Raw genomic sequence first — 26,647 nt, 5'->3', positions numbered from 1 at the left:
GATGTGCAATCACGCCTGCAGCTATCGGGCGCGTAGGGTGCAGTCGTCTGCAATTTGTGACTCACGTTGCACCAACGACACCTGGGCTATCGACAGTTCATACAGCGACTGGCGAAAGTGGTGAAGACTGCTGGCCTCACATGTAGGGTGCAAGCAGAGCTCGCAGAATGGAGCGTTGTTAGCAGAGTAGAGCGGCGATCCTGTGGTTTGGAGCCAAAGCATCCATCGACTCTGGATGGTCTTGGCTGCAGAGGTCTAGACCTGCATTATCGGGCGAGGATTTGTAGAACTCCCTTTGATAGATTAGGGGTGCGCTACACAAAACGAGCAGCTACTCAGATAGCAGAGTACTTGTGAGGTGCACATGGGTTTTTTTTTTACTCTAGGCGATAGTCTAAGGAACTCTGATGAACACTTGCAAGTCATTACGCAGCAAGGGAAGTCAGACCATGCTCGAGAATAAAGACACTTTATCTGTCAAAATTTTATCAGTAAATTGTCGAAATATTCGTAACAGTTCCCGAATTTACTACGTTCCGGAAATGTTCTCACGCTCAAATTATTCTCGGGACTGAGAGCTGGCTGATACACGAAGTGGAAAGCTCTGAGATATTTAGCAAGACATGGAACATGTATCGGAAAGACAAATTAGGGGTCATAGGAGGGGGAGTGTCCATTGCTGTCGACAAAAGCACTGTCTTGATGGAGGCCGGCGGTGAGTGTGACAGTGAAGTTATCTGGTCACGTATAACTGGGCTAAGTGAAACCCAGTTAATTGCTGGAGGTTTTTACCGGGCACCGCATTCTGCTGGGACAGTTCTAGAGTCATTCAAAGACTGGCTGACTGTGTGACTGGCTGACTGGTGTGGCAGTTCATAAATACCCAGCTCATGCAATACTACGAGGGTAAGTCAATTATTAACTGCAAAGTAGTTATAAAATTTTATTGTAATCAAATAGTAAACTTACAAGAACATAATTTTTCGACATAGTCTCCTTGCATTTCAACGCCCTTGGCCCATCGTTGTACAAGCTTCCTGATGCCCCCATAAAAGAAGGTTCTCGGTTGAGCTGTGAGCAAGGAATGTACCGCTTCTTTCACTGCTTCGTCAGAGGCAAATCGACGGCCCCTTAATGCCTGTTTGAGTGGACCAAACAAGTGATACAGGGGGCAAGATCGGGTCTATATGGAGGATGATCCACTGCTTCAAATTTGAGTTTCTGGAGCTTTTCAGCAGTGTGGGCAGCAGTATGCGGACGGGCACTGTCGTGCAACAACACGACACCTTTTGACAGCAATCCTCGGCGTTTGCTTCTAATTGCAGGCTTTAGCAGCTCACTGTAACGTACACTGTTTATTGCTTATTGCTTAGCCCCTTTCTCCACAATGTCCCAGTACTGGACCTTGTGCGTCCCAAAAAACTGTTAAGCGTCATTTTTCCTGCGGACGGTTGGGTCTTGAACTTTTTCTTACACGGCGAATTTGGATGTTTCCATTCCATACACTGCCTTTTACTCTCCGGCTCGTAATGAGGGATCAACGTTTCGTCACCAGTAATGATCCTATCCCTTCTCTCCTTCGTTACCATAGCAAGCGCCTTTGTTTATGCAACTATGTGAGTTGTTTTGGGAGCCATATTGTACAAACTTTATGAAACCCAAGTCTGTTGTGGATGATTTCGTAGGCAGAACCGTGACTAATTTGCAGATGATATGCCGCTTCGTCAATAGTTAATCGTCTGCTTAAAAGAATCGTTTCACGTGAACGCTCAATGGTTTCTTCATTTGTGGCGGTAAACAGTCGTCTGGCTCCTTCATCGTGCGTAACACTTGTGCGGCCATTTCGAAATTTTTCAATCCATTCGTAGACACTCCGTTGTGGCAAAACACAGTTCCCGTACTGTACCGAAAGTCTTCGATGAATTTCGGCCCCTGTTACGCCTTCCGACCACAAAAAACGGATCACTGAAGGTTGCTCTTATTTGGTGCAAATATACAGCGGAGCAGCTATGATTAACAGCACGTCAGCGATAACGAAACTAACCTAGCAGCTTGAAAATTGCAAAGATATAACAACAAATAAACAAAGCATGCGTCATCAACTAAAAACGACAGTTCTACCAAAATAAACAAAAATGTAACTACATTTCGGATAGTAGTTGACTTACTCTCGTATTTGAGGGCGATTTTAACCTACCGTGTATAGACTGGGATGTCTATGGATTCATTGGAGAGGTACAGACACGCAGTCGTGCGAAGTACTTTTGAACACGTTTTTTGAAAACTGTCTTGAAAAGTGTTGTGTACATAGTTCCGCGTAGTCAGCGCGTACACAACTTTCCCACTAGAGCGCGCCCCGCTAAGCACAACAGCACAGGCGCAGCGCTCGTCCGTCTCCGCACTACGACATGGCGCTGTCTTTGAGACGGACCAAATTCTGCTTCCGCCGATCCGCGTATTAATATGTAACGCAGCCAATGAGATTGCTGCTAACGTAGAACCGTTTCTCCTCGCGGATCACACTCGCGCAGTGATACCTGAACGCGCGAGGTATTATAACGAGTGTACAGACCTCCGATTAGTCAGTCTGCATTTATCTGCACCAGTCTGCATTAGTCTGCATTAGTCTATAGTCAAGTTTCAGTCTGCGCCTAATAAAATTATCATATTCCTGTACATAGCCATGAAGAGAAATGTATAGACACTTTGTCAAGTATCAGAGATATGTGAGAACAAGATTAACGTACCAAGACCAAAGGAAATTCAGATTGTCAATTGTAAATAGCATCCAGAACCAAGTTAAGTTATTTTTATGCTTGTTATTATTTTCATAAATGTGTGTGAAAATTAATCAAGTTGTTTTTAAAGTTGGTTACCGTCAATCTGCTACTCTAAGCGTGCAAGTGGCATTTGTGTCGTCTGACCTAACGGCAGAAGATAAACACGCCACAATAAGACCACGAGACATAATGCTGACACTCGCCTACTTTGTTAGAGCGACGAGTCAAATAATCTGATGGTGTGTGTACCGAAGGTCTTACAGTACGCACTCCACAAAAAGCTAGTTCGGCAGCCCACAAGCAGTGAAAAATCTTATACCTTATACAAATAGGCCTGACTTTATTGAAAATGTCAGTAACAAACAGGGAATAGCGATCGTGATGACATTGTAGCAACTATGGTTACGAAACTTAATAAATCAGTCAAGAAAATTAGGAGAGTGTTTCTGCTAGAAAGAGCAGATAAGCAATTGTCAGCATCTCAATTAGACAGTGAACTAACATAAGTTGGTTCCTGTGGAATGGACGTAGAGGAATTATGGACAAAGTTTAAGCAGCTTGTAAATCGTGGTCTGGAGAATTATTTGCCTAGTAAGCGGACAAAGGACGGAAAAGACCCACCATGGTTTCACAACGAGATTCGGAAAATGCTGAGGGTGCAGGAGCTGTTGCATTCCCGGTTCAAGAGGGAACGCGAAAAGAACGACAAGCAAAAGTTAGTAGAGATTCGCGAGTCTGTGAAAAGTGAGTCATCACCGTCACATCTTAGCATAAGATCTGGCAGAGAACCCTAGAAAATTCTGGTCCTATGTAAAATCGCGAAGTGGATCGAAGGTTTGTCACTTGTTGACCAGTCTGGTGTAGCAACTGAAGATGCAAATCGAAAGCCTAAGTTTTAATATTACATTCAAGAAAACGTTCAAGCAGGAGAAATGTACAAGCAAACCGTCGTTTGACCATCGAATAGACTGCAGTGTGGACGACATAGCAAAAAGTATCCCTGTCGTAGATAAAAAAGTGACAGATTTGAAAACAAAAATGTCACGAGGTCTGCATGGAATTCCATTTCGGTTTTTCAACGAACGCCCTACGGCATTGTACCCTTACCTTGCTCGAATTTATCACGAATTTCTCGCCCACCGCCAAGTCCCAAGCGACTGGAAAAAGGGGGTGGATGATTCCTATATACATAAGAAGAGTAAAAAAACGGACCTGCAAAATTACAGACCAATATCCGTAACATCAGTTTGCTGCAGGCTCCTTGAACTCGTTCGCAGATCGATTATAAATTTTCTGGAGACGAAGAAACTTATGTCCATGAATCAGCTTGTTTTCAGAAGGGATCCCTCTTATGAAACAGAGTTTTCCCTTTTCTCACGTGATATACTGCGAACTATGGCTGAAGGGCAACAGCAGATTCCATGTTTCTAGATTTCCAGAAAATGTTTGACACAGTGTCCCATTGCAGGCTTAAAGAAGATACGAACACGTGGAATAGGTTCACAGATATGTGAGTGGCTCCAAGACTTCTTAAGCTATAGAGGTCAGTATGTGTCCTCGACGGCGAGTGTTCATCAAAGTTATCGTCAGAAGTGCCCCAAGGAAGTGTGATAGGACCGCTTTTGTTCTCCATATACATAAATGATTTGGCGGAGAAGGTGGGCAATTAGACAAAATATCTAATTGGTGTGATTTATGGCAACTGGCTGTAAATTTAGAAAAATTTCAGTTAATGCGGATGAGTAGGAAAAACAAAACACGTAATATCCGAATACACCATTAGCTGTGTCCTGCTTGACACAGTTCCGTCGTTGAAATACCTGGGACGTGGTACAAGACTGTCATCAGAAAAATGCCTACCAACTCAGACTTCACGCCATCCACCTCACAGAGTCTCCGCTGTCGGCATCTCGTGGCTTAATGGATACTGAGGAGCTATGATTAGTGTGCGCTAAAGTAAAGGATATCCGGCAAACGCTTAGACAAAAATTAGCTTGCATATGCAGGACAGCACCAGACAGTATCACACCAGCAGACTTTTTACACGCAGATAGAATTCAACAATGTAAACTCCAGGACAGAATGCAACGATATTATGAAAAGGGTAGCAAACAGAGGAGATGCTGAGTCGCAGATAGGCACAACAAAAAGACTGCGAGAAAATGAGCTTTCGGACAACAAGGCCTTTGTCGGACACAGAACGTACATACACACGTCACGCAAACGCAACTCACACACACATGATCGCAGTCTCTGGCTGCTGAGACCACAGCAGCCAGAGACTGCGGTCACGTGTGTCTGAGTTGCGTTTGTGTGTGTGTGTGTGTGTGTGTGTGTGTGTGTGTGTGTGTGTGTGTTCTGCCTCCGACGAAGGCCTTGTTGGCCGAAATTTCATTTTCTGACAGTCTTTCTGTTGTGCCTATCTGCGACTTAACATCTCCGGTATACAGGGTGTTACAAAAAGGTGCGGCCAAACTTTCAGGAAACATTCCACATACACAAATAAAGAAAAGATGTTATGTGGGCATGTGTCCGGAAACGCTTTATTTCCATGTTAGAGCTCATTTTAGTTTCGTCAGTATGCACTGTACTTCCTCGACTCACCGCCAGTTGGCCCAATTGAAGGAAGGTAATGTTGACTTCGGTGCTTGTGTTGACATGCGACTCTTTGCTCTACAGTACTAGCATCAAGCACATCAGTACGTAGCATCAACAGGTTAGTGTTCATCACGAACGTGGTTTTGCAGTCGGTGCAATGTTTACAAATGCAGAGTTGGCAGATGCCCATTTGATGTATGGATTAGCACGGGGCAATAGCCGTGGCGCGGTACGTTTGTATCGAGACAGATTTCCAGAACGAAGGTGTCCCGACAGGAAGACGTTCGACACAATTCATCGACGTCTTAGGGAGCACGGAACATTCCAGCCTATGACTCGCGACTGGGAAAGACCTAGAACGACGAGGACACCTGCAATGGACGAGGCAATTCTTCGTGCAGTTGACAATAACCCTAATGTCAGCGTCAGAGAAGTTACTGCTGTACAAGGTAACGTTGACCACGTCACTGTATGGAGAGTGCTACGGGAAAACCAGTTGTTTCCGTACCATGTACAACGTGTGCAGGCACTATAAGCAGCTGATTGGCGTCCGCGGGTACACTTCTGCGAATTTGTTCATCCAACAATGTGTCAATCCTCATTTCAGTGCAAATGTTCTCTTTACGGATGAGGCTTCAGTCCAACATGATCAAATTGTAAATTTTCACAATCAACATGTGTGGGCTGACGAGAATCCGCACGCAATTGTGTAATCACGCCATCAATACAGATTTTCTGTGAACGTTTGGGCAGGCATTGTTGGTGATGGTCTTGATTGGGCCCCATGTTCTTCCACCTACGCTCAATGGAGCGCGTTATCATGATTTCATACGGGATACTCTACCTGTGCTGCTAGAACATGTGCCTTTACAAGTACGACACAACGTGTGGTTCATACACGATGGAGCTCCTACACATTTCAGTCGAAGTGTTCGTACGCTTCTCAACAACAGATTCGGTGACTGATGGGTTGGTAGAGGCGGACCAATTCCATGGCCTCCACGCTCTCCTGACCTCAACCCTCTTTTCATTTATGGGGCCATTTGAAAGCTCTTGTCTACGCAACCCCGGTACCAAATGTAGAGAGTCTTCGTGCTCGTATTGTGGACGGCTGTGATACAATGCACACATGGGGGTTTTTTAGGTTAGAGATTTCCCTCCCTAGGCCCGACAAGACGCCTCCTGAGACGCGGCAAGATAGGAGTAGACAAAATGCAACAGGGAATAACAATATTAATGTGCTAATAATAAACTGCAGGAGCGTCTATAGAAATGTCCCAGCACTCCTCTCATTAATAAACGGTCACAACGCCCATATAGGACTATGGACAGAAAGTTGGCTGAAACCAGACGTAAACAGTAATGAAATTCTAAACTCAGATTGGAATGTATACCGCAGAGACAGGCTGGACAGTGAAGGGGGAGGCGTGCTTATAGCGATAAGAAGTGCAATAGTATCGAAGGAAATTGACGGAGATCCGAAATGTGAAATGATTTGGGTGAAGGACACGGTTAAAGCATGGTAATTGGATGTCTCTATAGCCCCCTGGCTCAGCAGCTATTGTGGCTGAGCACCTGAAGGATAATTTGGAAGATATTTCGAGTAGATTTCCCCACCATGTTGTAGTTCTGGGTGGAGATTTTAATTTGCCGGATATAGACTGGGAGAAACAAACGTTCATAACGGGTGGCAGGGACAAAGAATCCAGTGAAATTTTTTTAAGTGCTTTATCTGAAAATTACCTTGAGCAGTTAAACAGAGAACCGACTCGTGGCGATAACATATTAGACCTTCTGGTGACAAACAGACCCGAACTATTTGAAACAGTTAACGCAGAACAGGGAATCAGCGATCATAAAGCGGTTACAGCATCGATGACTTCAACCGTAAATAGAAATATTAAAAAAGGTAGGAAGATTTTTCTGTTTAGCAAATGTGACAAAAAGCAGATTACAGAGTACCTGACGGCTCAACACAAAAGTTTTGTCTCAAGTACAGATAGTGTTGAGGATCAGTGTACAAAGTTCAAAACCACCGTACAATATGCGTTAGATGAGTATGTGCCAAGCAAAATCGTAAGAGATGGAAAAGAGCCACCGTGGTACAACAACCGAGTTAGAAAACTGCTGCGGAAGCAAAGGGAACTTCACAGCAAACATAAACATAGCCAAAGCCTTGCAGACAAACAAAAATTACGCGAAGCGAAATGTAGTGTGAGGAGGGCTATGCGAGAGGTGTTCAATGAATTCGAAAGTAAAGTTCTATGTACTGGCTTGGCAGAAAATCCTAAGAAATTTTGGTCTTATGTCAAAGCGGTAGGTGGATCAAAACAAAATGTCCAGACACTCTGTGACCAAAATGGTACTGAAACAGAGGATCACTAAAGGCTTAGCATTTCGGCCTTTATTTTCCAAAGCTGTTTCACAGAGGAAGACTGCGTTGTAGTTCCTTCTCTAGATTGTCGCACAGATGACAAAATGGTAGATATCGAAATAGACGACAGAGGGATAGAGAAACAATTAAAATCGCTCAAAAGAGGAAAGGCCGCTGGACCTAATGGGATACCAGTTCGATTTTACACAGAGTACGCGAAGGAACTTGCCCCCCTCCTTGCAGCGGTGTACCGTAGGTCTCTAGAAGAGTGTAGCGTTCCAAAGGATTGGAAAAGGGCGCAGGTCATCCCCGTTTTCAAGAGGGGACGTCGAACAGATGTGCAGAACTATAGACCTATATCTCTAACGTAGATCAGTTGTAGAATTTTGGAACACGTATTATGTTCGAGTATAATGACTTTCCTGGAGACTAGACATCTACTGTGTAGGAATCAGCATGGGTTTCGAAAAAGACGGTCGTGTGAAACCCAGCTAGCGCAATTCGTCCACGAGACTCAGAGGGCCATAGACACGGGTTCACAGGTAGATGCCGTGTTTCTTGACTTCCGCAAGGCGTTCGATACAGTTCCCCACAGTCGTTTAATGAACAAAGTAAGATCATATGGACTATCAGACCCATTGTGTGATTGGATTGAGGAGTTCCTAGATAACAGAACGCAGCATGTCATTCTCAATGGAGAGAAGTCTTCCGAAGTAAGAGTGATTTCAGGTGTGCCACAGGGGAGTGTCATGGGACCGTTGCTGTTCACAATATACATAAATGAACTGGTGGATGACATCGGAAGTTCACTGAGGCTTTTTGCAGATGATGCTGTGGTGTATCTAGAGGTTGTAACAATGGAAAATTGTACTGAAATGCAGGAGGATCTGCAGCGAATTGACGCATGGTGCAGGGAATGGCAATTGAATCTCAATGTAGACAAGTGTAATGTGCTGCGAATACATAGAAAGATAGATCCCTTATCAATTAGCTACAAAATACCAGGTCAGCAACTGGAAGCAGTTAATTCCATAAATTATCTGGTAGTACGCATTAGGAGTGATTTAAAATGGAATGATCATATAAAGTTGATCGTCGGTAAAGCAGATGCGAGACTGAGATTCATTGGAAGGATCCTAAGGAAATGCAATCCGAAAACAAAGGAAGTAGGTTACAGTACGCTTGTTTGCCCACTGCTTGAATACTGCTCAGCAGTGTGGGATCCGTACCAGATAGGGTTGATAGAAGAGATAGAGAAGATCCAACGGAGAGCACCGCGCTTCGTTACAGGATCATTTAGTAATCGCGAAAGCGTTACGGAGATGATAGATAAACTCCAGTGGAAGACTCTGCAGGAGAGACGCTCAGTAGCTCGGTACGGGCTTTTGTTAAAGTTTCGAGAACATACCTTCACCGAGGAGTCAAGCAGTATATTACTCCCTGCTACGTATATCTCGCGAAGAGACCATGAGGATAAAATCAGAGAGATTAGAGCCCACACAGAAGCATACAGACAATCCTTCTTTCCACGAACAATACGAGACTGGAATAGAAGGGAGAACCGATAGAGGTACTCAGGGTACCCTCCGCCACACACCGTCAGGTGGCTTGAGGAGTATGGATGTAGATGTAGATGTACGCCATTCTCCAGGGCTGCATCAGCGCATCAGGGATTCCATGCGACGGAGGTTGGATGCATGTATCCTCGCTATCGGAGGACATTTTGAACATTTCCTGTAACAAAGTGTTTGGAGTCACGCTGGTACGTTCTGTTGCTGTGTGTTTCCATTCCATTATTAATGTGATTTGAAGAGAAATAATAAAATGAGCTCTAACATGGAAAATAAGCGTTTCCCGACACATGTCCACATAACATATTTTCTTTCTTTGTGTGTGAGGAATGTTTCCTGAAAGTTTGTCCGTACCTTTTTGTAACACCCTGTATAGTGAGTAGCAACTATCCCTTTCATAATAGTTGTGTGATGTCCTTAGGTTAGTTAGGTTTAAATAGCTCTAAGTTCTAGGGGACTGATGACCTTAGATGTTAAGTCCCATAGTTCTCAGAGCCGTTTGAACCATTTGAACCTTTTATAATATTGTTGTATCGAATCAGAGTTGCACACCCGAACATGAAAAGAAATGCTGTCATTTTGCTCAAGGAACATTCGGTCCGTTACATCCTGAAAGCAGTTACGAAATGTAAAGAAGACTTAATGCAACATCTTACCACACAGCATCGCAAATTATCCAAGACAACAAAATACAAGGAGTAATATTGTAATTGCTTGAAATATAGTGTAAGATTGAATAACTACTTGTGCTGCAGCTGGTCTGGCGCGCATTTTCACCCGTCGCTACTGATTCCGCATTACGTACCAGTGCAGTTGACATCACTAGTTGCTATCCTTTTCTTCCATTTCTCCCCCTCCACCTCCAATTTACGTAACAATTTACTTAGCATTGCAGTATACGCTACCTGTGATTACGTATGAGATAAGATATTACTCGGACGCCCATCACCACGCCGCAGGCACACTCTCGTTCTTTTGATACTCTCTTGCGCAACTTTTCAGTATACCTGCACCATTAGTTCTGAAGTTACAGGCTGCATTACGCCTTGAGTTATGAGTGTGATCGTAGTTTGCTGGCGTACACACCAGATTTAAAATACTCCCTCAGAAAGAAATGACACGGCGTCAGATCACAAGATCCAAGTCGCCATTACACGTCACCATTGCGAGAAATGACCTCTCTTCTAACAAGCCCATTTTCGCAATCGATGTGTGTAAGGTCGCGCCATCTTGTAGAATTCAGATATCTTCAGCATTCAGAAGGTCCACCAGACGCCACACTCCTTTAACATATTGCGGTGGCTTTCGCCGTCCTCTGCCAATGCGTATCCGCGACCATCTTCAAAGAAGGACGGCCCAATTAAGACCTCGGCCCAAATTCACACTACGAACTTGCTCGACGTGGATGTAATGGTTTTTCCATACTTACTCGAGGGTTTTTTGGGCCCTAAGTGCTGAAAGTTCGCTTTTGCGGGAAGCCACTCTACAGAAAGAACGCATCTTAGTGAAAATTATTTTCTCGGTGAAATTCTTGTGTGCTCTTTGATTAGTAAGCATCCAGCGGGCAAACGCTCAGCGCTTTTCATGGCCGTCTGACTTCCAGTGTTACTTATAATTCGTCTCGATTGCAAAATTTTTATTCATATGACCGGTTTCGGTTCATCTAGAACCGTCTTCAGATCTGTTATTTCGGTTACAGGAGTAACCCATCCAAATCAAGCAACTTTCACATGCTGCGTCACATCAACCAAAACCGGTCATATGAATAAAAATTTTGCAGTCAAGACGGATTATAAGCAACACTATAAAATCACCGATTGCTGCTATCCTATTAGACATTATGTCTGTTTTTGCAACGTCTGACTTCCGTTCTTACGTCAGCTGGGTTTCGTAGGTTCAAAGGTGCACACCTTGTTTCAGAATTCGTTTAATTGCCGGTTCTGGGAATATCTAGTTTCTCGGTTATTCAGCGTATGGGTTTCACCAGGCTTGCATTAATGTTATTACTCACGATGGCGTTTTTTCCGCATACGACGCTCCGAGGTTTTATTGTCCACAACCGAAATGGTTTTCTCAAATTTAGTAATCAGTCCCATAACAGTGGACGTATACAGTACATTACGTTGGCAATACTTTCCTCGGAGTTTGTGAACATTCTCTGGACAAAGCTGACTAAAACTGTAATAAGATAGCACTAGAGCAACACACTGTTCCGCCGTGAAGCGCTCAGTTACTAACCACTAAGAAAAGACATGAAAATCGTGCAATGGCCAGTGCCACATCTATCTAGCAGCAAGCGATACCGCTGTACTCCTGCCGTAGTAAGTTTCCCAATTTCTCCCATCAAACTGACAATAAAATTTTCGTAATGTGTCTGTTCGAATCACACATCGCAGGTTGCTCTCCGTCGAGATGTTTAAAAGGGAGTTAGAAGTCCTCACAAGTCGATGGACCTCGACGTCCACTCTGCGCTAAAGTAACTATTCCGACCTTTCTACAGTATCCTCCGACTATTGGCAACGGAACCTCACTGAACATCAAGCACATGCTAGCGGGAATCTTATGTTCGCCTGTTACTTACGATGCAGTGACCCATTGTCATGGATGTCACCTACATCTGATACACCGAAACAGTGACGCTGCGAACCCTTTGTTACCTCAGTATAGAGGGTGTATTTAGTTTCCGTGTCATATTTACGCGTTGCACCTCAAACTTTAGCTTAAGTTTTAGTTTATTTTTATAACCTTCTTGAAGATCAACGCTTCACTATAAAATAGGTAACCATCGAATTACTGAACATGGGACCAGCGTCTGAGATAAAGACCAGCAGCATAATTATTAGGAGGCGAATCACCGCATCCCTTGTAACATCTCTTGCATGGAATGATTGCAAGCTAAAGTAAAACGATCGGGCGTTTATCTCATGAAATTACAATGAAACGATTACCCTTAGGCGTTGATATACGTCAACGGGGACAAATGAAAAAGTGTGCCCTGACCGGGACTCAAACCCGGGATCTCCTGCTTACATGGCAGACGCTCAATCCATCTGAGCCACCGAGGACACAGAGGATAGTGCGACTGCAAGCACATATCTTTGGCACGCCCCCCGTGAGTCCCACATTCTCAGCTTAATGTCCCGCACTATATCTCATGATTGCTGACTGCTGTGGACAAGTACAAAGTCTGTTGACAACGATCTGTCGACTTCACCTGAATCCTTTGGAAAAAAAAAGAAATCGGAGCAGATAAATTTAAAATAATTACAAAAGTTCTTAACAGATGGTCCATCTAATTACTCTAAAACCAGCAAACAAAAACATTGTACCGCAACTTACACAGCATGTCTGCAAGCTATGACAAACCAGGAAAGAGAGGCACAGTAACTGAGTCTGACTCGCGCTCCTTTTCAGATACATGAGAACATTTGTCCCTATTCGATTATGTTTCAGGAACAGGCCATTTCAGTATCGCTGATTATCGATAAATCTCTACTACGGTGTCACAGAATACAGTTACAGAAAAAAAAGTATGCACGGGAGCCTGGCTGTTTACAAACATGAACGAAAATATGTGGTTCATCCAGCCGGCCGAAGTGGCCGTGCGGTTAAAGGCGCTGCAGTCTGGAACCGCAACACCGCTACGGTCGCAGGTTCGAATCCTGCCTCGGGCATGGATGTTTGTGATGTCCTTAGGTTAGTTAGGTTTAAGTAGTTCTAAGTTCTAGGGGACTAATGACCTCAGCAGTTGAGTCCCATAGTGCTCAGAGCCATTTGAACCATTTTTTTGTGGTTCATCCCATAAGTAACATTTTAATGTGCATTACGGAACTGAGGAATGAACGTTAGTACGCAACGTTTCTGTGGATTTAAACTTATTAGAGGATATCCTGGTGCTGGACAAGCATTGGGGAACTTTACGTAAATGATGGTTCAAATGGTTCAAATGGCTCTGAGCACTATGGGACTCAACTGCTGTGATCATTAGTCCCCTAGAACTTAGAACTACTTAAACCTAACTAACCTAAGGACATCACACACATCCATGCCCGAGGCAGGATTCGAACCTGCGACCGTAGCAGTCGCACGGTTCCGGACTGCGTGCTTAGAACCGCGAGACCACCGCGGCCGGCTTACGCGAATGATCATATCTACAATTCCGTTTAGTGATCTGTAGATAGCCCGGAATGTAATTTGCGCGACCAAATGCGGATATGAACCATTATTAACTAGAAGTAGTTATCCTTTCATATTTGATTATTTGTTGAAGAGTACGTGCAGCCGACTGAAAAGTTTACGAAATAATTTAAAAAATTGTTTTTGCCACGAACAGATTTTCACATTACGGAATTTGTCGTAAGAAACAATTTCCTTAATTATCACTTCGCGTCGAATAAGTCTTAACCTTTATGCAGTACTGTCATACGGCAAATAGTATAGTGCAGCGTCCAGTGGTGGGTGCGTGTAGCACAAGTCTCATTCCAGCACGAGATTCATTCCACAACTAAGTCTTACAGTTTCTTTTCAAATGGAAAGATAAGGTGAAGTACTGAGCCGATAGCTTTAAATTACGGTCATTTTAAAGTAATAGTATCGGATTTTACACCCTGACAGTTTTATTTTGCCAGCAGTGCCTGTAAGTTACCTACGTTCAGCAGATATTGTCCCGGTTTTATGCAGTTCCAACGATAAGATGTTTTTTTTTAAGATAGCACTGACACTAAAGCAGGAATACCTCTGTGCAATGATTATTAAAAATACTGCAAAAACTATTTTACGTATTTCTGGGACAAACTGTGAGAAGTTTTGACTACTGTTTGGAAATCGCATCGACGGATCGTGATAACCCACTCATTAAGGGAGCTGTGAACACGTACCCGGATGATTTCAATATTCTCGGTGACTGGAATGCTGCCCTTTCTTCGACATCTTCATGATGAGTGTGCTATAGACACTCTTGTCTTCCAGGATGACAACAGTCATTTTACATGGCTGCATCAGTACGTCCTGGTATGGCGAACACTCATGCATCCTATTCCACCCCGACTGACGCTTTAAATCACCTCATCACCTAGTCTTAGTCTCATAGCAAATGTTTGGCAGCATTTGGAACTGGAGCTCCATGCGATCTGATATCACCAACGAGTGGCTCCGGCCGGCTATGGTGTACCTGAACAAACTTGAGGACTGTTTTGCTCGTCGAATTGCGTTCATAATCAAGGCTGGAGGCGTGTCACACGATGTTACCGTTATTTCTCCTGGGAAGACAAAAGTTTTTTTTTCCGTTGTGTTGATTACACTTTTATTAACACGACATTGTCATTGTTGTTTTCACAGTTTTATTACTCCCATTAACCTTATAGAACTGAAGTGTCAGAAGCAATTTTTCTTCATTTACCAATACATGGAATAGGTCCGCTGTTGAAAGTGATTCACGTTTTTCACGGACGTTGTAACTTACGTGTTTCGTAGAATGCTGCGAAAGCGCACACTGCTCACCTTTGATGTACTCGACCTCCTCCGGAGTGAACTCAATGAGGCGGGACCTGGGGTATCCCTCAGCCTGACTGTTCTCCGCCACCCTCTGCTTCACGACAGCTGGGTAGTCGCCCTCTGACGTGAAGATTGGGTGACCGTACAGCCCGGCCTAAAACACGATTAAATTATCACTGATGACTAATGATTAGTCGTCGGATTTTAGGCAAAAAGCCGGCCGGAGTGGCTGTGCGGTTCTAGGCGCTACAGTCTGGAACCGATCGACCGCTACGGTCGCAGGTTCGAATTCTGCCTCGGGCATGGATCTGTGTGATGTCCTTAGGTTAGTTAGGTTTACGTAGTTCTAAGTTCTAGGCGACTGATGACCTCGGAAGTTAAGTCGCATAGTGCTCAGAGCCATTTGAACCATTTAGGCAAAAACCTATTTTGTTTCTCATTAAATAAAGACAACAGAAGTTGTACATACACTAATTACGCCAACTTATCATCGAAAACGCTAGTTTTATAGCACCTAAAAATACCTAATTTCAGGTGAGTACCTGATTGTACCTAAATTTTAAAATTCCAATAAAATAAAAATTTTTGTGTCTAACATTCTCTCGTGGTCTTCCCAGCTAAGAATTAACGCAAATATTTTATCGAAAATTGTAATTTTATAGTTCCTTAAATACCCAATTTCATGTTAGAAACTGATTGTAACTCATTTTTAAAAATCCTAAAAATACCTAATTTCATGTTAGAACCCGACAGTATCTAATTTTTAAAAATCCAGTCTATTAAAATTTATATGACTAAAACTACTCTTCTGGTCTTCCCGGCTACGTAGAAAACAGTAACTGAATGATAACTGGATTGCTCGCATGCGTGAACGCCAGTCGTGAGTCAGACGACGACAGCATACGCCAATTTGCGTTGTCGCTCGCTGTGAACCGACACAAGGGCTTGCAGGGCACGGAGGAGCCTTGTGTTCTGCCCTGTCTGAAACACCTGCCGTGTCTTCATTCAGTCGGTCAGCGTGCTGCTTGGATGTGGTGAAATATTTCACAGCGACAGTGTATGTGTGGAAAGTCAAGCATGCCGGAAGCAGTTAGCTCCAAATCGTCTCTGATTCGTCAGTAGATACAAGAATTTCCTGATTTCTCTACAGACGGAAGAGTTATTCACTGCAATGTATGCAAAATAACCTTTTATCTGCTACGCCCACTCTGAGAACAGTGATTCCACCTTTTTTCCCGCGTTCGCTTGGACCAGACACATGTGAATGCAAAATTACTGTTTGTGCAAGAATTTAAAAGTTTTCTAGGGAAATACAGTCACCGCAGCATTACATCAGAATCCAAACTGAGAAAGAACTGTTTAGATACTTTATATGAAAATACATTCATAAGGATAAGGGAAGATATAGGCGATTCAAACATGTGGTTCTCTGTAGATGAGGCAACTGATAGACAGGTTCAATATGTGGCTAATTTGATTGTTCTAAAGTTAGACCGTAACACTCGCTCTATATCTCTTCTGATCTGCATCAACGCGCTAAAAGACTAACCAGGAAATACTGCTCACTTTATTTATAAAGCCCTCAAATTATCCCAACAATCTAGATAGAAATACAGTACTTGGAGCAGCGTACATGATTGGGCTGTTAAATTGTTGAAACTGACGCGATCCACTTGGACTTCCACCGATTACGGCGTCCTGGAGCGTTTCGATCCAATTTCGATCGTCATCTAGCAGCTGCAGCGCACTGCAAGCTGCGTGAAACGTTGAATGTTCAACGCCATTTTCAGTTCTCCGAAATGCGAAAGATGTGGCTCTGCGAACAGTGTGTAGTAAAAGGCGCAAGTAAAACAGCATTCACTGTTACTTGGATGGACAGTGTACACTCTACCTAATGCGAGGTCCTGATAAACGCCTGGAAAACCCTTCCATTGACTGACCGCGTCGGCATCTACTGAAAACGCTTTATTGTTTGTCATAAATATAGTAGGAGGGCAATTGTTGTACATAAGAGTTCGAGCAAAACTATCTTCCTGAGAGAGATTGAAATAAGCTAAGCTGTGGCACGGTGAGGATTTTCTAAACGTTCCTGCAGTGAAATGAAATCGTTGACTGTTTTGTAAACGAACATGTGAGTGCATAACTGTAGGGTGTCGTTCGTGAAAAGGCAAACGCCAGACTGCTTGCGAGGTACCATTATAGCGACCTGACTGATCTTTGGTCACTTAGTCACACTCAACACTCTGAAAGCCAAACGTCGCCTGGTGGCTTCCCTCATTTCACGTGTTTGCAAATGTATTTGCTCGATTCTACGCCAGTGCAGTATTCGACATTCAGGTGAGCTTCAAATGCACGTGAAAGTACTGGTGAGTATTGTGCTACCAACAAACTGTCTACTGCAATACTCGTACCTTCACCGCGCGTATTAACTCCAGCTGTGAAGCCGCCAATTTCAGGTGCCCGTCCGCGATACACTGGACACATATTCCCAGTAGCAACATGTTCACCAGAAACAAATTTTTTCGGAAACTTTTTCCGGCAACGGTCTTCTTTCTGGCTAGATGAACTGGTATTTAATGAGCCACATGGACCATGTATCATATTGGTTTCGACAATGCTGTGCAGAATGGAGTCTATGTCTGCAACAGTGCATGTAATATAACACCAAACAGACCTTCAATGGCTAAGTGCAAATAAACGTAGATAAACTTCAAAGTGCACAGAAAATGCAATTTACAACAACTGTCTGTTCACTTCTAAGAGTTCACTGAACGACGTTCCCTGTCTAAGTCAGCCCTGGTCGATGATCTATAGCCAAGGGGGTGAGAGCTGCTCTTCTGTCATTGGCGAATTGTACTCGGGCGGCAACTGGCCGAGGCGAAGTCGATATCTTGATTCTCAGCGCCGCCCGTGGCAGCAGCTCGCATCTTTGCGCCTCTGGTGTTTTTGTTTTGTTTTGTTTTGTGGTTTTAGAGCGCACAACTACAGTCTTGTTCGGACGACACAGCAAACGTAACCACTCCGAAGCTGTGTAACGAAACTTGCCTTAAGGTGCTGTCGCTTCGTAATAATATTATAAAAGGTGAAATTCTCGTGGACTGTGGAGCTGGTGAAATAGTTTTCATACCACGCAATACCCGTCATTCCCAACAATTTCCCTTTCCTCTTCAAACGCATTCCGTTCCCCGTAAGCTTATGCTCCGCCTTGACCATCAACATGTCGCCAGCACAGGCGCCTCGAGCCGCCACTGTCGACCTCAGGCTGAACTGTTTCCTCTCATGGACAACTCTACGTAGCTTGCTCGCGGGTCACAGCTAAGATTATTTGTTTCTAATGGGCAAAATATCAAATTTTGTATATAAAGGAATTTCCTAATTTTTGCAATTTCTTTAAACACAACACTCTGCTGTTCTCCTATCCAGGTATACTGGTATTTCATACTTCAAATATCTGTATGTGTACTTACAAAATTGATTTTTTCCGTCACCTCTTCTGTCAATCGCAGTTGCGTGTAGACCGGTTTCCCTGAACACACTAGAGCTTTAATAATAGGGACCAAAAATGCATAATGAGATTTTTTGTATGCAGCGTCGTTGGAAATTGTTGGGTCCTTTAGAAGATCTTTCGCTGCAGTATTGCTCACTGCCTCCTCCCGCAATTTGAGAACAATATTGTCAATTTCTTCCAAATGCTCGCTGTAATATTCCATGGCCTCTGGCCACGTTCCCCAGCGGGTAAGTATAGGTTCTGGTGGAAATTTGTCTCGAAATAACTGGATTCTTGTAGGTGCTTTAATAAAGACCTTATTGATGGTTGAAACTAGCTTATTTACATGTGGAAATAATAGACGTATCGTCTCAGCTACATGGTTCATGACCTGGGCAAGGCATGTGATATGGAGCAAGGCTGTGTAAAATACTTTCAACAATTTAACAGCGCAATCATGTATGCTGCTCCAAGTACTTTATTTCTATCTAGATTGTTGGGATAATTTGAGGGCTTTATAAATAAAGTGAGCAGTATTTCCTGGTTAGTCTTTTTAGCGCGTTGATGCAGATCAGAAGAGATATAGAGCGAGTGTTAGGGTCTAACTTTAGAACAATCAAATTAGCCACATATTGAACCTGTCTATCAGTTGCCTCATCTACAGAGAACCACATGTTTGAATCGCCTATATCTTCCCTTATCCTTATGAATGTATTTTCATATAAAGTATCTAAACAGTTCTTTCTCAGTTTGGATTCTGATGTAATGCTGCGGTGACTGTATTTCCCTAGAAAACTTTTATTGTCAACTGCATTGAATGGTATGTTTGCTGTAACAATGGCTCGACACAGGTCAAGATGAAATTCGTTTTTGTTTGTTGCATGAGGTTTAGTTACAAACGTTTGTTTGAAGTTTGATTTGTTTTTCAAATTTGCCTTGTGTTTAATCCCTGCAACATGCTGACTTACATGCGACCTCTGTTCAGATCGTACCTAAAACCAAGAATAAATGATACATACTTTGTAAATCCTTAATTTTGTTAAGTAGATCTCGTACGTAAATTCTGGGTATTTCGGCGCTAATAACTCGATCAATGTCATTGGACCTAATCTCCTCTTCGAACAACAAAAGGTTGTGCGAATGAGGCAAAGCATGCTTCTGTCATTCTATCGAATGCATATAGCACCGTACTTCTCCAGATAACTTTTCGCTTGTAAGCAGGTCTATGAGGAGATTTTGTTTTAAATGAAATACTCGAGAAATCAAGTCGTGCCTGTCGTTGAATGCCTGGCCGGCAAGTTAATTTGTTCTCTATTTCGGGCCACTTAGGATAGTTGGTCTAGTAATAAACAAATATGCACCGCCGTATTTTCTAACATAGCAAAACGTACGATCTGCCATATTCCTGAGAGCACCAGTAAGTGCGGAAGAGAGAATCACCATCCTGTCGAAGTCTTCCTATAAAGTGTCTCTAAGGTCGATGCAATTTTCCGCACGTCATTGTCTCTGATCAGCGCCGATGAGCACTGACCGTTCAGTTCCAGTTTTTGCATATACGTCTACTAAAAATTGGTTAAAAAGGCCTCGAAATCGGTGTAAGTAGGTACGTCGGTTCTTACTTAGCTGGATTAAAAAATTGTATAACTTCGTTGCAGAAGGTTTCTGTTAAAATTAGGAGAACCCGTGGGAGGATCAACATTACACACAGCAAAATTGTAGCCGTCTTCACCTCGGGAAAACACTGAAGGATACTGCAACGGATCATAAGCGCGATGTGTTTCTCTGAAGTGGATCATCATGAGTTCGTAACTACTCGACTAACACGACAGCCAGTTCATTTGTAATTGGTGCATTAATGCGAACTGAGTGAGATTTTCTTGGTATTTTTCAGCTGTAACTACAAACTTGTAATTATTGCGCTAGTCATTTGGAACTGATCGAAGTGTGACTTTAAAGCTGTCGACATACGGGTTCACACTGTGTAGCATTTTTGCACACTTCTTATCAAACCTGAATTTGTTGCCTAACATTTGCCTGGTCTTGTTAATTAGCTACAAAGTAAATTTGTAAAAACCTTGGATTATCTGTTGGCAACAAAGATCCAATCAAATGTTACAGCCGCGCGGTCTTGGGCGCCTTGTCGCGGCCCTCGCGGCTCCGCCCGTCTGAGGTTCGAGTCTTCAAAACAGTTCAAGTGTGTGTGAAATCTTATGGGACTTAACTGCTAAGGTCATCAGTCCCTAAGCTTACACACACTACTTAACCTAAATTATCCTAAGGGCAAACACACACTCCCATGCCCGAGGGAGGACTCGAACCTCCGCCGGGACCAGCCGCACAGTCCATGACTGCAGCGCCCGAGACCGCCCAGCTAATCCCACGCGACACCGCTATGGTCGCAGGTTCGAATCCTCCCTCGGGTATGGATATGTGCATGATGTCCTTAGGTTAGTTACGTTTAAGTAGTTCGAAGTTTTAGGGGACTGATGACCTCAGATGTTAAGTCCCATTTTTCTCAGAGCGATTTGAACCATTTTTTTGAATGATCCGATTCGCACGAAAAGAAGTCATTTGGAAAGCGCTGTTGTAGGCCCCTAAATTCTCCAAAAAGTGTTTCGACAGCGGATGTTCTGCATTCAATAAATCTTTCAGTGGCCCTAGTGGGTCTTGTAGTGTTTCTTAGGAGAACGTTGCTAGATGAACCACACATTCCCTTGAGTTCTTCGTGACAATTCAAAGCACGGTAATGCGAGCATATTTCGTGCAGTGAGTCAAGTAGAGAATAATCGACATATTTTATTACGGAATCGTAGTCAGACCCACTTTTTTTTCTTTTTCTAGCCACTGTAGGTCCTCAGTATCGCATACCGTCGGCTCGTCATCACTACTGACTGACAGCCTAAAAACGGCATATCGCACCCGACCTGCCTCTAACTGCGTCATTCGGGTCTGATTGGAATGTGTTTGCCGCACTTCCTTTAACGGACCGCTGTCCTGTTTCAGGTGATGGTTGGTTGCCTCGTCTCTATCAGGGTAGCGGCTCCGAACAACAAACGAGGCTCATGCCACTTATCCGTCTCCAACAGCCGCGAAATTTCATGACGGCTACCATAAGCGGATAAACGTGCTTCTCTTTCATGGTGCGTTTCTAGAGAACATGAGATTTCGTGACGGTTGCGGTCATCGGTCAAACGCATTTCTCGTTCGGAATTCGTATCTACAGATCGGGAAATCTCGTTACGCCTACGATCCGAGGATCACCGAATCTCACCTTCTTCGTCAGTTTCCGCTCCTTGGCCTGCAGCGTGACGACGTTAATGTTCTACGTTACTCTCTAGAGACCGCGACACAGCGTTACGGTGTGTGTTAGGATTCAAACGTGATTCGTGTTCACAAGAAGTCTCTTGAGATCGAGACGAAACAGTGCTAGCACGCTGCAGTGCTAAACGCTCTTCACACTCCGGTTTACTTTCTGTTAATCTTCGCAATTCTACTCGTTTGGCTTGAGAACATCCATGGCCGGCCGGTGTGGCCAAGCGGTTCTAGGCGCTTCAGTCTGGAACCGCGGGACCGCTACGGCCGCAGGTTCGAATCCTGCCTCGGGCGTGGATGTGTGTGATGTTCTTAGTTAGGTTTAAACAGTTCTAAGTTCTAGGGGACTGATGACTTCAGATGTTAAGTCCAATAGTGCTAAGAGCCATTTGAACCATTTTTGAACACATCCATGCCCGAGGCAGGATTCGAACCTGCGACTGCAGCAGCAGCGGGGTTCCGGACTGAAGCGCCTATAACCGCTCGGCAACGGCGACTGGATAACAGAAGAAAGGTTAAGACCGCTTTCGGGAAGGCATTATTACTACTCGAAAAACTTATCACCTGTAACAGTTATACCAACTGAAGAATGAATTCAAGAATGTAAGAAGCTAAACGAACGAAGACGCTAATAGGAAATCACAATAATTGTGTCACTTCACTTATACCGATAACACACGATGAAACTCTCTGAGGGAAAGTAGGTACAAACGATAATAGTTACACAGATTAAAGAATCAGTTCAAGAATGTCTTTCTATAACCGGATTAAACTGTTAACATTATTATTATTATTACTATGATAAAACGTTCCAAAATACTACATTTTACGGATTCTATCATTTCTATTCTGGTTCATTTTGTTTGGTTTTATAAAACTTCTGCTGTTCCGATCTTCCAATATGACAGGATCCTTACACGAAACTGAGTCGATATATGTAAAAAAAATTTTGCCAATTTTACTCATATCATAGACAGCTCTCGCTTGACCAAAAATTTGAATACGGAAAAATTGTTTTCACAAAAGTGAACCTAAAGGTTCCCAAGACAGTTTCTCGGTATCTGCTGTAGATTCATAATCCCCCTTACTGACCCAGTTAAAGGAAGCCCTCTGTATATATAGATAATTCTGCTACTAGGCGGTGTATCAAGATGGTACATGCGTCAGAACTGAAGTTAGACCTCCAACAACACAAACGTAAAAACCGCATCCAATTTCATGGCTCTGAGCACTATGGGACTCAACTGCTGTGGTCATAAGTCCCCTAGAACTTAGAACTACTTAAACCTAACTAACCTAAGGACAGCACACAACACCCAGCCATCAAGAGGCAGAGAAAATCCCTGTCCCCGCCGGGAATCGAACCCGGGAACCCGGGCGTGGGAAGCGAGAACGCTACCGCACGTCCACGAGATACGGGCCCAATTTCATGCAAACGCGATGCACGTGCTAGCATACCGACAGACAGATAGACAAACAAATGAGCAAAAATTCTGAAAACATTTGTTTTGGCTTATATTGCTGTTACAAAGACCCCTCATATTAAGTTTTCTTAAATATCTCCTGTGTACAGACTTCGGCCAGTTAGAATTTTTTTTATATCTATAGATGAGCCAAAACATTATAATCGCCTGCTTAAAAGCGTGTTCGTCCGCTATGAACGCAATTCAGCACTGACTTGAGTGTCATGGATTCGACAAGTACTTGCTAGGTTTCCAGAGGTTTGTGGCGCCAGATGCCAACGAGAAGGTCTCACACTTGCCTTAACTTACGGGCGGTTGGTTTGTGGGCCCGATAGCATCCGAGTTGGGTTTCATCGGACTCAGATAAGCCGTATTTGATGACTAGGAGATCAACGTGAGTTCACTAACATGCTCCTCAAACAACTGTAGTACCATTTTCGCCTTGTGATACGCACAGTTTCCCTGCTGGAACATACCATCGCAGTTGGGGGGTGTTTAGGGTAAGGGATTACAAGTGCTTCACAATAATGTTCAAAAAATGCCTCTGAGCACTATGGGACTTAACATCCGAGGTCATCAGTCCCCTAGAATTTAGAACTACTTAAACCTAACTAACCTAAGGACATCTCACACATCCATGCCCGAGGCAGGATTCGAACCTGCGACCGTACAGTCACGCGGATCCGGACTGAAGCGCCTAGAACCGCTCGGCCTCCGTGGCCGGCTAATAATGTTCACGTATACCACGGCTGTCACGGTGCCAGGTCCCATGCAAAACCAGGGGAACGTCCCCCATAACATAATACTTGCTCCTACCGTCCGTGGCGCGCTGCATGTCTCGAGCAGTCTGGATGACGGCATATCTGGACACGGCCATCGATATTGCTCAAGTCGACGTATTTCCGCATTTGCGCCCCTTGTCGTCGCCATAATGTTTTCCCACTCGTCTCCGCTCCGCTCGTATACTTCTCTTACCTCGCCACGTGCCCCCAGCACCAGCAGGCAGCATACAGCCTCGCGGTGGGCAGTGGTCATAGTATGTTGGCTCACCATTGTAGATTTCGCTAAACGGAAAATTTGTCGTGGTACTTTCTATAACACCAGCTGAATGCCAATCGTTGGCCGGGTATCCACTTCTAAATCTATTAGTCTTACCCCAACTTGCCTCCCTCGTCTCTCTCTGTCCATCACCTCCTGCCGCTCTCTCTGTACATCTCCTCTTTTCCCCCTCTCTGTCTGTCCATCACTTCCTCCTCTTCTCACTCCACGTTATCACCCCCATCCTAATAGAAGTGTGCTTGTGCTTACCTCCACAGTATTTCTTTCCAGATAGTAAGTAGTATATGTACAGCATTTCGTTGCAATCGATCCAGGATATTAGGAGGAGATTTTTACTCGCAGCTTTGCCCGCATACATACACGTTACATATACCGAACGTATTTCACACATATTTATACACATATTTGACCTGTATCTAGCGAATTTCACCCTGCAGTTTAGTTTTCAAGGAACTCAATGTTTATGACGTCATGTCTCCTGATCTATGTGTCGCAAAACGAAATTTGGAGATACATTCCCTGGTATATGTAAATGCTGTCTGCTAAGAGTGTTGCGATTACAGTTATTAGTAAAGAAGTAGTGCCCTAAAAGTTCATGCGTGATATGGCAGTTTTACTGCCTGAACTGCGAAAATGTAGAAAGCGATAAACTGTTTTCGTTTCATCATTTCGTACGGGTGTGAGCGAGAATAAACCTCGAAAAGGCTTGAAAGTGTATTTCAAGTTGGTTGCAAATTACAAAGTTCTCTCATTCTTAAATAATGGATTAACATAGTCTGGCTATTTGCTACACTTCTTCTTCATCAAATGGTTCAAATGGCTCTGAGCACTATGGGACTCAACTGCTGCTCCCCTAGAACTTAGAACTACTTAAACCTAACTAACCTAAGGACAACACATACATCCATGCCCGAGGCAGGATTCGAACCTGCGACCGTAGCGGTCGCGCGGTTCCAGACTGTAGCGCCAGAACCGCTCGGCCACCAGCGGCCGGCACTTCTTCTTCATCGCCACCCCTACTCCTTTGAAGGTAGGTGGTTCTTATCCCCACAGTGGTTCTTTACAAGCGGTAAGTGACGTTTTACCAAGTTTGGTTGTAATCGATCCAGTGGTTTAGGGTAAACGTACTTACAATTTTATAATATGTATGCTTCTGCTACACAAAAGACTAACGGTAGTGTGCCAACACATAACCTACTGTAGTCTGTTCAATATTTTGTAGCAACTGTAGTAAACTACACTCGCTACACCTCATCGGAAAAATTTATCCGTTTCATTACCATGTTTGTATCGTTATTACTTTGTTTGTGTTATGGGTAACAGACAATTTCTCAGTTTATGTAAAATTTTGTAAAGGTTCAGGTATCGACCGAGCTATCTATTGCAGAATGAACTATTTTCTACACCGTGAACGGCATAAAAGACTTTTTATTTTTTTAAGTTAATTAATATTAAAAGTCCTTGAAGCTTTGCAGAAAATTACCAGAGGAGAGGAGAGTGTTTCCTAAAACTCATTCGCGAGGCTCTTAAGCGATACACACCACCCACAGTGAGTTCTAGTGACACGTAATAGATCGAATGACCAGCTCAAGTCGCAAGCACGGCTTTATAACTGAGCTGACAAAGGTCTGTGTCCTTGCATAGTTTAGCAAGTCGACGTGTCGTGGACTCAACAAGTCTTTGGAATTCCGCTGTAGAAATATTGAGCCACGCTGCCTGTATGGGTGTTCATAATTGCGTAACTGTTGCCGGCGCAGGGTTTTGTGCACGAACTGACTCCACGACTTTGTCCCATAAATGTTCGATATGATTCATGTCTGACGATCTGTGTGCCCACATCATTCGCTCCAATGGTCCAGAATGTTCTTCAAACAGCCGGCGGCGGTGGCCGAGCGGTTCTGGCCGCCTCAGTCCGGAACCGCGCTGCTGCTACGGTCGCAGGTTCGAATCCTGCCTCGCTCATGCATGTGTGTGATGTCCGTAGGTTAGTTAGGTTTAAGTAGCTCTAAGTTCCATAGTGCTCAGGGCCATATGGACCATTTGATTTTGTTCTTCAGACGAATGACGAACAATTGTGGCCCTATGACATGATATCATTTTTTGGGAATATGAAATCCATGAATGGCTGCTAATGGTCTCCAAGTAGCCGAGCATAAAAATTTCCAGTCAGTGATTGGTTCAGTTTCACCAGAGAACCCGGTCCATTCCATGTGAACACAGGCTACACCATTGTGGAGCCACCTCCTGCTTGTACAGTGCCTTGTTGACATCCTGGGTCCTTGCCATCGTGGGATCTGGGCGACACTCGAACCCTACCATCAGCTCTTACCACTTGAAATCGGGACTTATCTGACCAGGCCACGGTTTTCCAGTTGTCTACGATCCAACCGATGTGGTCACGAACACAGGACAGTGCGGCGAAATTTGGGGTTAGCGGGCTATGGGAGCAGCCGACGGGCGCGAGTGCTTTTCCTAACAGCACGACATCGCCGAAAGCGCTTCTTCTAACG

General features: G+C 43.9%; 1 protein-coding gene across 1 annotated transcript in view; it reads right to left on the bottom strand.

The window, feature by feature from the left end:
• The window catches only part of LOC126198829 (myrosinase 1-like), a 113,118-nt gene that overhangs the window by 21,905 nt on the left and 64,566 nt on the right, over positions 1-26,647 (bottom strand). Inside the window, exon 7 of the mRNA XM_049935402.1 lies at positions 14,823-14,970. Coding sequence (XP_049791359.1) covers positions 14,823-14,970 — 148 coding nt within the window. The remainder of the gene's footprint in view (positions 1-14,822; positions 14,971-26,647) is intronic.

The sequence above is a fragment of the Schistocerca nitens genome, chromosome 8, assembly GCF_023898315.1.
Source record: "Schistocerca nitens isolate TAMUIC-IGC-003100 chromosome 8, iqSchNite1.1, whole genome shotgun sequence".
Taxonomy (NCBI): Eukaryota; Metazoa; Arthropoda; class Insecta; order Orthoptera; family Acrididae; genus Schistocerca; species Schistocerca nitens.
Note: the sequence above shows the minus strand (reverse complement) of the source record. Positions and strands in the feature narration are given on the sequence as shown.